Source organism: Gossypium hirsutum, chromosome D08, assembly GCF_007990345.1.
Source record: "Gossypium hirsutum isolate 1008001.06 chromosome D08, Gossypium_hirsutum_v2.1, whole genome shotgun sequence".
NCBI classification, from domain to species: Eukaryota; Viridiplantae; Streptophyta; class Magnoliopsida; order Malvales; family Malvaceae; genus Gossypium; species Gossypium hirsutum.
In genome coordinates this window covers 6,050,942-6,068,113 of record NC_053444.1, presented here as the reverse complement: position 1 = coordinate 6,068,113, position 17,172 = coordinate 6,050,942, and the positions used below count along the sequence as shown (strand labels likewise).

Here is a 17,172-nt window from a genome sequence, read left to right as displayed (position 1 = left end):
GTGCGACATAGATCTACCAGATTAAAATAAAATCTAATAGGGGAATCCATAGATCGAGTTAATATGATTATAGGAGTTTTAATTAGAAAGAAATTTTAATTAATCAACCTAGAGTCAGTTGCTTTTAGTCTTGAAGATAGTAGATTGATAATGATAGATGAAGTTTAAGTGGATTCTTTCCTGGGTATTGTTTTGCTTCTTGGTTGTTAATCGTTTATTTTCCTGATTTGTTCTTTGTTGTGTTCTTTAGTTAATTAATTTAGTTAATTTTTTAATCAATCACTCCAATTTATCGGTTAAATAATAGAAAGACAGTAATTACTAGTACTTTTAGTCCTCATGGAAACGATATCTTTACTCACCGTAGCTATACTATTAATTGATAGGTGCACTTACCTTTGTTGGATTTTTAGTTGGTTTACAACTGCAATCACCTGATTGGGTGAACTGACCTCCTAAACTACTATTCTCCTCTCTCTATACTATTCTCTTATTAAGCATTGTATCAACAAAAGTCAAAGTGTAAGAATCCTGAACATGCCCATGTAGTTAGAGGAACTAGTTTTTAAAGGAAATCTAGCTCAAAATGATCTCGCTTTAATTAACAGCCTTCAGTTTACTTTGTTTTGGCTTAAATAGGACTGTTTATGCCTATTTGTGATTTAAGTTTGAAAGTTCTAGCAAAAGTAAAAGTATTACAAAATCTCCTATACTAACTTTGGATCACAATTTAGTTTCTTTAATGAAAAATTGAGTAAATTAATCTTTATACATTAGATGGGTGAGCAAAACAAACCATCAGCTAAAATTTGATGTTTATATACAAAGTACAATAACAAATTTAACCCTAAATCTTTACACATTTATTCAATTTGACTTACCCTATTATTAAAAGTAAACGGAAATATTTTAAAATTAACAAGGTAAAAAAGATTAATAATAAATTATAAAATTTAATTAAGCTAATATAAAATTTAAAATTTATTTAAAAAATCATAAACAAAATTTATAAAAATATTTTTTTATTAAAAAATAACAAAACCGACTATATTTATTGATACCAAGTTCTTCTATACTCATGTCATGTCGACGAGGTAATTAAAAAAAAAAAGAAGCTGCAAATTGCAATCCAATTTTTTATTTTATTGTGTTTTCTTTTCAAGATAGAAATGGCAGATTTCCGAAAATATTTAGAGCAAAATAAATGTCGCAGACATTGATTTTGAAGTCTGGAGAATGTAAACCAAATATCTTTTATTACTCGAGCTTGAGCTTATTGATGCAATAATTTTTAGATTGCACCTGTGATGAAATATTTGTTCAAAGCAACCCCTTGCTCCGATAATTGATTCATCAATTATCAAACATATGAAGCTTCCATAACAGTAGCAATGCCAATAGTCTTAATGCATCCACTAATTATAAAAGGCATATATGAATTATATTTGAATGATCCTACACCAAAAAGTTCATTAAGAAAAAGGGACAACCCAAGATTCAACAAAAATTTTAACCTCCACATCTCAAAAGGAACTAAATAGTGAAACCAATAACCTTTAACAAAATTCTATGAAACTAGCTAGCCACTAGAAATTCAGTACTTAACTGGGGCAAGGATGTCGAGTTGAGAGCCGAGTTTCTCTTCTGCAGTCTTCTCGGCTTTTACCCTAAGCTTGTTCAGCTGCTTCTTCCTCTCATATGCAACCTGAGCCCTTTCCTTCCTCTTCTTCTCCAGCTCCTGATGTCCACAGTTTAGTTAGAAACAATATTTTTAGTACTGTAATTTATCTATTAATTTCACATCCTCAAGTTCAAAAGAATGGCTTCTAAGAAAAATTTCAAAGGATAAGCCATAATAATACATAAATAAGGGCACTTGACATAAATAACATATATTTACAATTCGAAATGCAAGACATAAAGTCAAAATCCCATTGGGATCCCTTAAAAGGTAAAGAAGTAGAATTCCTGATATTTTTCCTTGATGCAAGTACAATTTTAATTAGAGATCAGTACAGTAAAAGCTTTAAACAGGACACATCCTACTCTACTACTGATCTATGTTACTCCAACTCTACATTCTTCCTAAAGTACATTCATCCGATGTCCATGTCGGAGACATTCAAACATGGAAATGAGGATATGATCATCCGAATAAGATGAATTTCTGACATTCGCATCTTTTCCGAAGAGCACTAAGAGAAAAAGAAAACAAATCCCTGGATTGAATGTTACTCCAACTCTACATTCTTACTAAAGTACATAGGTCCGATGTCCATGTCGGAGACATCAAACATGGAAATGAGGAAACAATCATCCAAATATATATACGACCATGCAAATAAGATGGATTTTTTACATGCAAATCTTTCCTAAAAGCTCCAAGAGGAAAAAGAAACACATCCCTGGATTGAATGTTATCTCAACAACTAAACATGCAATTAAAACCAAGCAAATACAAAGTTAACCAACACAAACTTAAGCCATACATTAAGTTAAATAATGCTTCTCTCAATAAAAAAACAATGGTATGGATGGATTGAAGAATAGCCAATTGCAACGCACAGAATGACAATATAAAACTCACCCTGATTGTGTCATAATGGTTCCATCCAACCTCAGATGACAAGCGGCCCAACAAGCAGTACTTGTGTCCCTTCTGAAGCCTCAAAACCCTAATTTCATTTTTGAAACATATCAGGAAAGAATTACAAGAAAAATCAGACTTATATATTGCAAATAAAAAAAAGAAAGACAATTGAGAAACTTACTTAAGAGCATCAGGGATGACCATCCTCTTAATCTTATCATATGGGGAAGGAATTCCCTCATAAGCTTTCAAACGAGCAAGGGCAGCCGCTCCACGCTTAGTCTTATGAGGTATCATTCTGCAAAGGTTATCATTACGAAATTGCAGTTGGATTCAGCATCAATTCTTTACAGAAACAAAAACCATTTCAATTTAGCTCTAGTTGTTTCAACATCAGTTAAAAATAAGACATTAGTCTTATGAGGCATCATTCTGCAAATGTTGTCATCCATGAAATCTTTACAGAATTGCAGTTAGATTCAGCTTCAATTCTATACAGAAAAAAGAAAAGATAGGAATATTTACAAAACCCAGTTCAATTTAGCCCTAGATGTTTCAAAACCAGTTCAAAATAGGACTAGTCTTATGAGGTATCATTCTGCAAATGTTGTCATTATCCAGGAATTATTTAGAAAATTGTAGTCGAATTCAGCTTCAAATATTTATAGAAACAAAGAGTAAGATTGAAATATTTACAAAAACCAATTAAATTTAGCTCTAGATGTTTCAAAATCAGCCAACTGACCCGCGAACAGTGCGCCAAAAGATCTTGGCGGGAGCTCGGAAATGGATGGGACCATGAGAAGGTTTAGTGTTCATCCGTTTGCGGAGGAATCTCATGTACTTCATCTTCTGTCGAACGAGTCCTCCCGACATGCAGATCTCCTCGCATCTCACAACCACCACTTTCTGGCCGTTGAGCAGCTCCTTGGCCACGATCGAAGCCAACCGCCCCAACATGTGGTGGCGGGCATCCACCACCACCTTCTTAGCGCACACTCCAGATCCGGACACCATTGTTTTCGCCTTTTTGGAGCTCCCTTCTCTCTCTTTCTCTCTGGAAGGAACCGCTAAGAAAGAGGGTTTATATACGAATTACAGTGAGGTCGCTAGGGTTTTCTTTTCAGTTACCCAGTGTTGAACTGTTGGTCTGTGATTCGGTACGCTCAGATCTATGGGTGTAATGCTAGAACGAGGGAGAATTACCAGTAAATTTACGCCATGTCAGTAATTTGACTATTTTATTACTAAAATGAAAAAACAATAATGACTTTGGGCCTTCAGTTCGGAGCATGAAGTCTAAAAGATCATAGATTAAAAAAAAAGTTTAGGCCCAATAAGTTTTTCCTTAAAGAAAATCAAAATTTTCAAAATTGGACCCATAATCAAATTGTTTAGACCATCGGTTAATTTAATATATTTGTTCTATTCAATTAAATAAATTATAAAAAATATATATTAATGACGGAAAATAGGTTCAATCGATTTAAAGATCAATCTATCCAACTCTTCTCTCCAGATCGATACCCCAATCCGATTCTCGATTTAACCAATCGATTTAGTTTAGTTTAAAAAATATTAAATTTGAAGAGATGAGGTAAACAACCACCACACCACATGTTTATTGAGTTGTATTATACTTTCAAGATGACATGTATTTGTGAAATTTTTACTTAAATTTTCTCCTTTGATTTCATTGCACCCTATTTCTTCTACGTCTTTTTTGCTTCTATTTTGAGTAAACTCGAATAAGTAGTTCGAGTTTCGAGTTCAAATCAAGTTAAATTTTACAATTCGAATAATTTAAGTTATAATTTGAATAACTCAAACAACATATTAGTGTAAATACACCTATGGACCTTGCCAATTTTGAAAATGAGCAAATTAGTCGCTCTCAGCAAAAATTACAAAAAAAAAACTCAAATTATTTTTTTAAAATTCAAAATATTTATAAAAATTCTAAATTTTATATTTTTAAAAAAATTATAAATTTTAAAAATATTAAAAAATGTAAAGAATATAAAAAAATTAAAAATATGAAATAATAGTTTTTAGGACCTAAATAAATTAATTAATTATTCAAGTTTATCATACTAACATTTCTTTTTCTTCTCTCTTATTTTGGTTTGAAAGAGTTTTTAAAAAAATCAAATTTATGTGTTCTAACATAGAATTAATTATATTGCAATACGATTTTAATTTGACATGTTTAATTTTTTAAAATTTAACTCGAACAATTCCATTCAATTTAACTCGACTCGAATTTCATTTTACTCGACTCAATTCAAAAAAAATTTTAAATCGAGTTAGGATGATAAAACGAGACTCGTCAACTCGAACTTTTTTTCGTTCGATTCGATCAAACGCTCACTCCTACCCACCAAATCGTTCCTTAGACATAAAAATCTTTTGGTAGAGGACTAATGCCTTCCATGCGCCATTTCACGCAAGGATATACGACATTTGCTTAAAGATTGTCAAGTTATTAAGAGATGTTGGAATTGGATATACTCTTCCGCACAAGTCTCTCCCATTGTTGGTGGAACTTGGGAGGACTGACTTGTGGCAAACTTAACACTGATGGGTCCTGGAAGAGCAGGGATTGGAGCTCTAATTAGGGATCATACAAGTGGTTGGATAGACATATTCTACTAGCCACTAGTGTTCCAGCGAAACTTAGGTATGACTTCTAAAGCACTTAGGTATGTCTTTCACAAAGGTAACAGGTGTGTTAACGTGTTAGCACGACTTGACAGTAATCTCCAAATCAGCCCCTCTACTTAAGATGTTTTACTAATTCAAAGTTTATTCTATTTATGTAGAACTCCTCCTAGTTACTTAAATCTTCTGTTAGCTTTTGATTGGTAGAAGTACTAAGGAAGCCCCTATATTTAAGGGTGGATTGCATTTTGGCCCCTCTATTAAAAAAATAGGCAAAATTAGCCCTTATACATTTTGAAACATGCAAATTAGCCACTCTGTTAAAATTTTCTATTAAATGATGACGTGGAACATTAATTTAAGTGGTTAATTGCTAATTTAGTTCCTAAACTATAGCTAAAATATGATTTTGATTTTTAAAATTTTTCTTAACAATAATTCTAAAAAATTAAAAAGAATCTCAAAAGAATAAATATAGATTATTGAAAATATGTTAAAAATATGTTAAAATATTTTTAAGAATAAAAATTACGAGTAAAAAATTCTAAAAGTTTAAAATATAAATGTAAACAAATCTAAAAAATTTACATAAAAAATCTTTAAAAAAATTATCAAACTTTTGAGTCGAAACCCAGAACCCATCGTCTTTTTACAAGACTTTTCCTTATTTTACAAAACCCAAAAAAATCAAAAAGATTTCTCATGCTTGATTGAATCCAAAAATAAGTAAATAGATAAAAACTTGATTGAAGAAAAAAAAAACTACTAAAAGTTTTGATTACTCACTTTAAATTTTCTTATACTTTCGTTAATGTTCAGTTGCATCTTTGTTGCTCATGCTTTCAACCAAAAGGTACATAAAAATTTATTTAACGTTTAGTCTATTCTACTTTAGTGAATACTCAGCTTTGCATCTCCTATGCTTTTCATATATCTTGATGGTGTGTAATTACCGTTATAAAATTTTAGTAACTCATTTTCGCATCCCTTTAGCTATTACAAACTTTTTCATTTGAAGATCTTATTGTTTATGTAACACCCCTTACCCGTATTCAATACCGGAATAGGGTACGAGGCATTACCAAAACACATACACTTGTAAACGTATTTAACCGAGTTATAAAATTTCATCTAAATTAAAACTTTCAAAATAATTAACATGCTCCTATAACTTTTCACAATATATCCTCAAAATGTTATAATCATAATAATTAGGGCTTACGAGACCCGATACATACTCATGCAATTCAATGCTTCATTTCCATTTCCTTCAATTCGCAATTTCTCATGCTCACGATTTAGATCATATCACTAGCAATTTCCATTTAATTCACGTACAATTCAATGACATCAAGTTCAACACTAATACGTATTTACCATTTAACTCAATGTTTATTGATTATACCATTCAATAACATATTTATGAAATTCTCAATTTTGCAATGAAAATATCACTTTAGCTTGAATAACAATATCGTCCTGATATAAATACACTACCACTTATCCATTTACTTTAATTCTTTTGGGTCCATTTGTCACTTACCATTCTTAATCAAATTAGGGAACGGTTACGGAAAATTGAGTACTTCACTTTCACTTTGCCATAGTATAACTATGGTCTTACGTATGATCACTTATCACTTGTCCCTTATCAGATAAGTGTAGCTAGGCTACTACTTATCACTTTCTCACTTGATCAGATAAGTGTAGCTAAGGCTAACACTTATCACTTTGTCACTTGATCAGATAAGTATAGCACTTATCACTTTTTCACTTGATCAGATAAGTATAGCACTTGTTACTTTTTCACTTGATCAGATAAGTGTAGCTAAAGCTACCACTTATCACTTTGTCTCTTGATCAGATAAGTGTAGCACTTATCACTTTTTCACTTGATCAGATAAGTGTAGCTAAAGCTACCACTTATCACTTTATCTCTTGATCAGAAGTACTCAAATCCGGCGTTCCGCTTAATTTGATCATTTATTCGATTTTTTTTTCACATTTTTATTTTATTCTCATTTCAAAAATGAATATATTTCATCATACATTGTATAATTCATGAAATTAACATTTAATCATTAAATTTCAGCTATATGAACTTATTATTTCATTATCTTTCCACACTTGTTTCTATGCACATCACACAAGATATAAGCATATCATTCAACCATAGTTGCAAGCTAGTGTATTTAAACATGACTCTTTTTGGAACTAACCACACGATAAACCATTTCAATGCATAACTTATAAATTTAACGTGGCATAATCTAGCCACTACTTGGCCAAAGTCTAAGCATATACACCAAATATGTTAGCCAAATACACGTATAGCATAAGCATTATAAGCATGGATGAGCACAACATTTATTCATGTATCAGGCTTACCAACATGTGTTAATTCATAAACCATTCATGACATTATTTCATGCCAAATCTTATACCGAATATACCATACACACATACTATGAAACTTTTATTTTCACACATGAGCTTAAACCATGACCAATAATGCACAAATATAAGCATCATTTCTATTTCATCGTTTATCAATTAAAATCAAACATATGACCAATTATACACAAATCATTCATATATTTCCCAATTTTCCTCCTCCTCCTCTCCATTCCACATCCTTAATGTGTATAACACACTTAAACAACATTAGCTATAATTTCACTATTCACTCACATGTATATTCAAAACTGTTTATCCGAGTCAGAGTCACTAAATTATTTTTATCCGGAGCTACAGAGCTCCAAATTAAGATCCATTAATTTTCCTTGAAACTAGACTCACATATCTTCATGCCATAAAAATTTCAGAATTTTTGGTTCAGCCAAATAGTACAGTTTATTCTTTAAATTTTCCCTTGTTTCTCTGTCTGACAGTTCCGACCACTCTTCACTAAAAATTAATTATCTCATTGTACAGAATTTGGATGATGTTTTCATTTGTTTCTTCTAAAAATATACTCATTAAGGATTCTAACCATATAAATTATAACTAATAATCATTTTTGTACAATTGTTAATGATTTTCCAAAGTCAGAACAGGGGAACTCGAATTCATTCTGACCTTGTCTCACAAAATCTATTATATCTCATTACTTACAATTCCATTGCTCACACCGTTTCTTTTATAAGAAACTAGACTCAATAAGCTTTAGTTTCATACTTTATTCATCCTCTAATTCAATCTCTACAATTTTTGGTGATTTTTCAAAGTTACACTACTGCTGCTATCCAAAACTGCTTTAGTGCAAAATGTTGATTTCCATTTTGCCCCAAATTTCACAGTTTATACAATTCGGTCCTTTCTCAATTAACCCCTCAATTAATCTAATTTTCTCAATTAATACTTTACCTAGACATTATAAGTTGTTACACAACTATTGAAATTCAGAATTTCCACATATAACTCTATCTTCAAACTCTTTACTATTAGGTTCCAAACATTCACTTTCTATTCAATTCTTTCAATAAAATCAGCATATGAACAATTTAAAGCTAATCATCATATAATTCCAGCACATGTTCATATCAACTTTCAACTTCTTTCATAAAATCAAAAACTAATGAATTTAACAAGTGGGCCTAGTTGTAAAAGTCATAAAAATACAAAAATTTCAAGAAATAGTCAAGAATTGAACTTACTTGTAATAAAAATATGAAGAACCAGCTTGAAGAAGCCCTTCCATGGTGTTTTAGCTGATGAGAATTCAGAAAAATGAAGAGAAATCTAGATAATTTCACTTTGGTCCTAACTTTATTAAGCAAATTTTGCAATATTCCAATTTTGCCCTTAATTCTTCTTACTTTCTTGTTGATTTCATGCCTTTGCCGTCCAGCCCAAATAGACATTGGGTCTATTTGCCTTTTAAGCCCTCTTCCTTTTATCATTTAAGCTATTTAATCATTTCCTAAAATTTTGCATTTGTTACAATTTAGTTCTTTTTGTTCAATTAATTATCAGAACTTTAAAATTTCTTAACGAAACTTTAATACTAACTTTTTAACACTCCATAAATATTTATAAAAATATTTATGGCTCGGTTTAAAATCCCCGAGGTCTTGATACCTCATTTCGATTCTAATTATTTTAATATTTATTTCTAGTGCACTATTCACTATTTCAAAAATTTTCCTAACTTCACATTTAACTTATACTTACTAAATTAATAATATTTTCTACCCATTTGTCAAATTTAGTGATCTCAAATCACCGTTCCGACACCTCTAAAAATTCAGGCCATTACATTTTTTTTTCTCGTCGGATTTGTGGTCCCGAAACCACTGTTCCGACTAGGCCTAAAATCTGGCTATTACAGTTTAGTACCTTAAGAAGCTTTAATCTTTAAGTCACTAGGTTTTAAATTTTTAATATAAATTTATGGGTTCTAAATAAGGACTCAATGGATTTTGAAATTTTAGAAAATAATGTTTCAAACTTAAGAGAATAAATAAAAATAAAAAGTGGAATTTTAATTTAAAATAGAACTCCAAAACCATCAACACGTCTCCAAAGGTGAAGAAACAATGAAAGGAGCTCTATGTTTTCATCTTCTTCGTCGCCAAAACGACATACAAAATCGAAAGATTTTGTTTACTATAAATGTGTTCTTTGGTTTAATTGTATTTCAAGAATAATAAGACCATGATTTTATTGAAATGGGTGCTTTTAAAATTGTAATGGAGAGCGTATTTAACAGGTAAAGTTAGTGTCTCATTGCATTAGATAATTCCAATGAATCGAGAATTTTATTGAAGATGAAAATGTTTCCCTATTATTGAAAGTAAGCTCACATACAAAAAAAAAATCATGATTCACCAAAAATGAGCTTCTTTAAACGTAAGTTTGAATTTTATTTTTAATTCATCTTTTTAATTAATAAATACATTATTTATAAAATCAAATAATTATTGTCAAATATCATTATTTTTAATAAATATAATTTTTATATGTGTAATATTTATTTTTCAATCCGTATCAGTATAAGTGTAGTAAATATTAGTATTATATATTTTTATATGTGCATTTGAAATATTTCACATATAAACATAATGATATTTGAAACAATTAATTGAAATATTTCACATATAAAAATATTTGAAATATCGTACCCACAATGTAGATTGAAAAACAATGATATTTGAAATAATTATTTGATTTTATAATATTAGAAATTACTATATAGGTGGAAAAAATAAATATTTAAAATATAAATATTATATATAAAGAAAAATATATCAAAACAATTAATTGATGTTTTTAAAATATAAAATATATTTTCTACAAAAAAAATTAACATAATGATAAAGATCAATTTTATCAAAAAAATATTTTTATTATATAATTGATAATAATTATTTTATTTTACAAATAAAAAAGTTATTTATTAAAAGAGGAATTAAAAATAGAAAAACTTAAAAATAATGTATGTATTAATTAAAAATAATATTAAAAAAATTTGAAATAACATGAAATAAAAATACGTTAAAATCACTATTAATTAATCATTTAACCATATGTTAAAATTAGTAACTAAAAAATAAAAGTAAAACTTGAAACAAATAAAATAAAAATACAAATATGAGTAGAAGAGAAATCAAACTCTGAATTTAAAGACAAAACTATTAATATTTAAATGTCTAATAAAAAATTAATATATATAAGACGTATTTTTACTTTTCTTTTTAAAATCGACATATTTTTTTAAATATCCCAAAAATCGAAGCAAAATTCGAATTCGGCCTACATATATATATATATACGTTATGAAAGCGGAACAAATATGAGAAGCACTGGCTCAGAAGTTGAAGCCACGTGTCAACATTATATTCCTATGAGATTTTCCATTTAGATAGTTACATATCTCGTACAGATAGATATGGAAGTTTTAAATTTAAAAATCGAACCGGATCGGATCTACACTGAATTAAAGACCGACCGGTTACCTTAGCTTCTCATCTAAGCGAAAAAGACGAAGGAAAGTCTCCTTCCTTTCCATTTCTTTTTCCTTTTCCAAAAACCTCCGATACTTCCTCTCTCCCTTTCCTCCGATTCCATATCTCTCTCTCTTTCTGCTAGGGTTTGGGAGTTAGTGAAGAAGGGGTTGTTATTTCATGGGGCAACAATCGTTGATCTACGCCTTCGTGGCACGAGGCACCGTGGTCTTAGCCGACTATACGGAGTTCACCGGAAACTTCACCGGCATAGCTTCTCAGTGTCTCCAGAAACTTCCTTCTTCAAACAACAAGTTCACTTACAACTGCGATGGCCATACCTTTAACTATCTCGTCGATAACGGCTTCAGTAATCTCTCCTCTCTCTCTCTCTCTTTTTTTTTTACTATTTTGTTTATCGATCTGTCCGTGGTCTGCCTTATTTTGCTGCTTTGATCTGATGACGAAGCTTGTTTTTGTTCTCGTTGTTGTTGGTCGATTTTTCTTAGCTTTGTTTTGTGTTATTTGTTTTAGGTTATTCAAAATTATTTGTGTTTAGCGTAATTTAATACGTAAGAGAGGAAAAAGAGATAGGATCAGTTGGATTATTTTTATTCCAGGAGAAGAGATGATTTAACTTGTAATTGAAACTTCTGAAAACTGAGTTTGTCTAAAAGATTGAGTGTTTAGCCGATTCAAATGAATTAAACTCGCATAGAAATATTGTGATGATTACGGCTTTCTTAGCCACATATTGAAGCAAAAAGAAGTGGATGGCATTTTGATAAAAGAGCAAATTGTAGCGTTTTTGGAGAATTGGAAATGAGGAACATAAAAGCTTTTATTAGCAATTGAACTGCCTTGATTCTACTTTTATATGAACAATTATGTATAGATGCATGCGATAATTTAATCATAATTTCATATTCGGAAGAAAATATGAATAATTTTAGTTTTTACCTTGCTTGCTTCTTGTGATAACTGAGTATGATTCAATTTTTTTGCAATTTTCATTGCCGTCAAGTGTATGATTGGCTGATTGTGTGCTTTCCAAATTTTAGTTTGAAGGCTCTGTTTGCTTGTACTATATATATTGGAGGATTTTTAACTTGCTATGCAGTTTGATTACTGGTTTACATTAGCAAATAATTAATTCCGTTTCATTACATCCCTTATAGTTGTAGACTGAGAAGCATGAACATGGACATGGAATGTAGGTACAATATAATACGAAAGTGGTGATAAGTGAAATTTTAAAATATTAGGATGGGCTGGGTTAGGTAGGACAAGACAATAAAAATAATTTTGTATAATAATATAAAACTGATTTTTTTTAATTAGACATGAACATGCCAATAGTTTTTCAATATTTAATTTAAAATTTTGAATCTTAAAAAACCTATTCGAATCAAAATGCTTATTGTTAAAAGGGAAACCTTCATCGTGTCTGGGTTTGTCCATCTGTTTCATGAACATGTTTTGACCAATCCGATTTTATTACTTTTTTGGATGTGTCATCATGCGTCCAACATGTATTTTAACGTGTCAAACACATAATTGATACTTTCATGCTCCCCTAGCAGAAGTGTTCGTACTTCATAGGTTGTAGAAGAAGAATGAGCAGTTTGCTCCATTAGTGTTTTAATTATGTGTTGAAAGACGGAAAGCCTAGGTATTCGTTTCAAAGGGTACTTTTGCCACTTACACGATATATTTTCCTGTTATTTCCCTACTTGTGTTTTGTTGCATCCTCCCTCATGAATATAAGGTTACCTATTTACTTGTTTGAGTTATAACTTCATTCCTTCCTCTTTGCAGCTTATTGTGTGGTTGCTATTGAATCCGTTGGCAGACAGGTTCCTATGGCATTTCTTGAGAGAATTAAAGAGGATTTCACCAAGAGATATGGTGGAGGAAAAGCTGCAGCTGCCCCTGCAAACAGCCTGAGCAAGGAGTTTGGGTATTTTCTTTTCTTTGACCGTAAAGAACTATGTTATTTAGACTCAGGATGTGAGTTTCCAATACAGCCATGATCAATTTTTCTAAGTTTTTCCATGTATTTGGAATATCTTAGTAGGGTCACATCTCCATTTCATATATGTGTGAGACAAGGATATTCCAATAAAAATAAAGAGTTAGAGTAACATAGTTTAAGGAATGTCTTCTTTGGTGTCAAGTAGATTGATAGCTATGTTTTTATTACATCATTAATATAGGCCAAAATTAAAGGAGCATATGCAGTATTGCATTGATCATCCTGAGGAGATCAGTAAGATTGCCAAAGTGAAAGCTCAAGTTTCAGAAGTTAAAGGAGTTATGATGGAAAACATTGAGAAGGTAATTATCGACTCAAGTTTATCTTTAATAGTTGGCTTTTTGTACATGATAATATGGACTACTATGTGATGGTTTTAAGCAATGTTTAAAAAATCCAACAGGAGATTGAATTAGTGACATAAATTCAGGGTTGTACTAAATAAGGAGTATTAATAAAAAAGGGTTAAATATAGTAATTATTTAATAAAATATGTGTTTGGCCAAACGATGTAAATTTTATTATAAATCCAAAAGGCTAAATGTTCTAATATCATTAAATTCACTAAAGTTTTTATAAAGAATTTTAGTAAGCAAAGCTTAATACTAGTCCTTGCAGTTTTTCTGGGGTTTGGTTGTTATTGGTTCAACCATTTATCAGCCAGTTCAAAAAACTCCTGGTTTAATGATATATGCTGGACAAACGGCCTACCGATTCTCAATTCAACTAGTTTGAACATCTGGTTTGGTTATTTGAACAATGGTTTTAAGTGAGAAGAGTCTGGCTTTACAAAAATTTGGGGCATGGATGATAAAGCATTTGTGATCCGTTTTCGTGTTTTCAGTTAACCAATTTTTTTCAGGTTCTGGACCGTGGTGAGAGAATTGAGCTTCTGGTGGATAGAACAGAAAATCTTCGCTCTCAGGTCAGCTAATGGATATTCATATTGTTCTACTTTAAAGAATTGTGCAATGTTCTCTAAAATTGCATTATGGATAGGCCATAACCGGGCCATTATTTGGGTTTGCTAGGTGACTCACTTTAAAACCATGCTAAGTGCTAACCTCTTACATATTATCAGCGTATATTTTAAAAATATTAAAATAGTTAGCATCATTAGTTAACTCCATTGTTTTCTGAATCTTCACTGGGGTTTAAGATCATATATAGACTTGTTACTGAAACTTGGGTGCAAGTGTTAGATTTGGGTTTTGTTCAAATTGTTTTGAAGTTTTTTCATGTATTTTTAAAGGGTTAATGGAAGGTCATATGCCAGACTCGTAATCCAGAAATCTGTCAGGTACCGTAACTCAAGAAAAATGATAAGTCGAAACAATATGGGGTCTATTATTGGGGTTTGTTATCTGACTAATTGGTAAAAACATGAAAGCAAAACCTTCAAGTTAAATGTGGGGATCCTTGAACATATGTGATCATTCCAATTGTGGTTTTCTTTCATTTTAAAAGCATTTATTGTTCTCAAATATTCAAGGGGTAGCTGAATAATTCAATTCGAAAACCTGAAAATTTCTTACATGATTCTCCTACTGGTGCTTCTTTTGAATTGTAGGCACAAGATTTCCGGCAGCAGGGAACCCAGATGAGGAGAAAGATGTGGTTACAGAACATGAAGGTAAAGCTTATAGTTCTCGGAATCTTGGTCGCTTTGATCCTCATCATTGTACTGTCTGTTTGTCACGGCTTCAAATGTTCATGAATTGTATGTGCGCTCTACATTCCATCGGCAACTCCAAGATCAGAATTATTGCAATCACAAGTAATGTCTAATGCTCTTTCTAGTTAGATTTCCTTGGTTCTTTTTTTTTTTTTTGGAAATCACATGTGGGTTATGTATAACCATATCAGAAGACTGCATTTAGAATATAAGTTTGTGTTTCTGGATCCTTTTGATAGTAGTAAGTTTGTTGAAGTGTGGAAATATGATTAAGCATCTTTGGAAAATTAATCTTGATGAAAGTATTTTCAAGTTATCCTATAATCAAGCCTTCGGATTTTTTTTAAAACTTTTCTGATAATATATTTCATATTATGTATATAATATTTTATTGTCTATGTCTTCTTCCGGCCCAAAATTCGTTTTATTGTTTAAGATATATTAAACTAGTAATATTGCCCGCATACTTTTTAATCTTCTATAATTAAAATTGATATAATTAATAAATGGACGTGAAAGTTATAATAATTTATAATTTGGTCAAATTTTGCTATTAGGCCTTGTACTTTACTTAAGTTGTGGATTTGTATTTGTATTTTAATTTGATTATTTTAGTCTCTGTACTCTTAGAATTTAAAAATTTTAGAATGTGTTAAATTATAATCGCATTTACAAAAAATGAATTAATAGATTTAATGATTTTCATTTACATTAAGGTTAAAATTTTGAAATTAATTAAGAATGCATAATTCAGGACTAATAACATAGTTTAATCGGACATATTTAATTGTTATCATTGTGTCAGGAATTAAAAATAAAAAGTATAAAAATTAAAATATAAATATCACAGTAGTAGAATTTAGTTGTATAAGTTTTAGATTAAAATTAAAATAATTATATGGTATATAATATAGTATTTGATGTAGTCTAATTATATTTTGAGATTTACTTACGAATTTAATAAAAGGTGAAAGCAAATATTTAATTCATTTACTATCAAAAAGTTGATAAAATAAAAAATTATCTAAGTAATTGAAAATTTTGGGTAGACTTATTACATATCATCAAAATTAATCATAGTTATATATAAAAAAAAAGCGTTGTAAATAATTAATAAGATAGTTAATCATTTCTTTATAGAAGTATTATTGTGTAGATTGTTAATGAAGAATAAAAATTCACAAACATGTTTTGAGCATATCTATATACCTATTAAACTTAAAACTAGTGCAAATCTTTTAAGAATATTTTTTAAAAAAATCTTAAATACGCTTTGACAAATAAAAATAATGCTTCTCTTTTTCAAAAGAATTTATATTTGTGTAAAAATTTATGTATTGATAGCTAATTATGTATTTATTTTTAAGATTTATCAATGAGGTGTGTGGTCAATTGTGAGTGTACTTATTACTTAAGTGTAGGTTGAATAGTTTCTCTAAGGAAAAAGAAAATGAAATATTTAGTGGGAATAGAAACCTAATATTTTTATATAAAAATGATTTTTTTCTTTTTGATAAGTTACTTAAATTTCCTTTATAAGAATTTGGTACGGCTAAATACATATTTTTACCCCTAAAACTAAAATGATATGAATTGATATTTCAAATATGAAATTTAAATAAAAGGTACGAAAGAAGAATGTGAATAATAATAATAATAATAATAATAATAATAATAATAATAATAATAAAAGATATTAGAATTAGAGATGCAAGATGCGAGATGCTACATTCGTTGTCAAAGCAACTACGATTTCATCTGTACATCAAATCAATAACTTATGCAAGCCATTGTGATCCATTCTTAATTACGATATGATATTTAATCAAATCCATGTTCAAAATGAGCTTGCGAAAGCTCTTACGACAAATCGAGGTTAACAAATGACTAAAATGTAAAATTTTCAAGTTTACTTGGTGGATGTCGCAACATTGGGGGGGAATCACATAGCGACATCAAAGGCAAAAACTCACTAACGTGACTTTAACAGGGGATGTTGTGACTTTGAGAAATAGTGATTGTCGTCGCGACCATGGAACAAGGGATGTTGCAACATTACAAAACTATCGAACTCACGTCATGACGTCGAGGAGACTGTGGTGGCGATATCACCTACTGGCGAGGTTTCGTCGCGACGACAAGGGATTGTAGTCGCAACATCACTTATTGGAATTACAACATCTCTTGAGCATTAATTCAAAACAACCTAACGAATATAGTCATTTGCATAACTAAATTCATTTAAGCCTTATACCACTTACAAATA

The 17,172-nt window shown here is 30.2% G+C and overlaps 2 protein-coding genes across 4 annotated transcripts; one reads left to right on the top strand and one right to left on the bottom strand.

Moving 5' to 3' along the window:
* Positions 1-1,419: 1,419 nt before the first annotated feature.
* LOC107943908 (60S ribosomal protein L13a-4) lies at positions 1,420-3,793 on the bottom strand. Its single transcript, XM_016877718.2, has 4 exons — positions 3,336-3,793; positions 2,772-2,888; positions 2,588-2,675; positions 1,420-1,738 (listed from the first exon to the last, which is right to left on the bottom strand). The coding sequence occupies exons 1-4, from the start codon at positions 3,605-3,607 to the stop codon at positions 1,595-1,597; spliced, it is 621 nt and encodes a 206-aa protein (XP_016733207.1). The 5' UTR covers positions 3,608-3,793; the 3' UTR covers positions 1,420-1,594.
* A 7,248-nt stretch (positions 3,794-11,041) lies between these two features.
* Positions 11,042-15,193, top strand: LOC121220235 (vesicle-associated membrane protein 721). Of its 3 annotated transcripts, XM_041099658.1 has the most exons (6): positions 11,054-11,566; positions 13,015-13,156; positions 13,413-13,533; positions 14,076-14,156; positions 14,484-14,531; positions 14,802-15,135. In XM_041099658.1, exons 1-5 carry the CDS (start codon positions 11,377-11,379, stop codon positions 14,487-14,489), a joined length of 540 nt encoding a protein of 179 aa, XP_040955592.1. In that variant the 5' UTR covers positions 11,054-11,376; the 3' UTR covers positions 14,490-14,531; positions 14,802-15,135. The 3 variants fall into 3 exon arrangements, with proteins under 3 accessions (XP_040955591.1, XP_040955592.1, XP_040955590.1); XM_041099657.1 differs by lacking the exon at positions 14,484-14,531 and having other exon boundaries at positions 11,042-11,566; positions 14,094-14,156; positions 14,802-15,193; XM_041099656.1 differs by lacking the exon at positions 14,484-14,531 and having other exon boundaries at positions 14,802-15,193.
* Positions 15,194-17,172: the final 1,979 nt, after the last annotated feature.

What these genes read in the sequence shown, in the direction of transcription:
- LOC121220235 (XM_041099656.1), top strand. Translation starts at nt 11,377, where the DNA reads ATGGGGCAACAATCGTTGATCTACGCCTTCGTGGCACGAGGCACCGTG. An exon ending in AGCCTGAGCAAGGAGTTTGG is followed by an intron (nt 13,157 to 13,412) that starts GTATTTTCTTTT and finishes TCATTAATATAG; the next exon opens with GCCAAAATTAAAGGAGCATA. An exon ending in TGATGGAAAACATTGAGAAG is followed by an intron (nt 13,534 to 14,075) that starts GTAATTATCGAC and finishes TCGTGTTTTCAG; the next exon opens with TTAACCAATTTTTTTCAGGT.
- LOC107943908 (XM_016877718.2), bottom strand. Translation starts at nt 3,607, where the DNA reads ATGGTGTCCGGATCTGGAGTGTGCGCTAAGAAGGTGGTGGTGGATGCC. An exon ending in TTTTGGCGCACTGTTCGCGG is followed by an intron (nt 2,889 to 3,335) that starts GTCAGTTGGCTG and finishes TAACCTTTGCAG; the next exon opens with AATGATACCTCATAAGACTA. An exon ending in ACCATTATGACACAATCAGG is followed by an intron (nt 1,739 to 2,587) that starts GTGAGTTTTATA and finishes TGTGGACATCAG; the next exon opens with GAGCTGGAGAAGAAGAGGAA.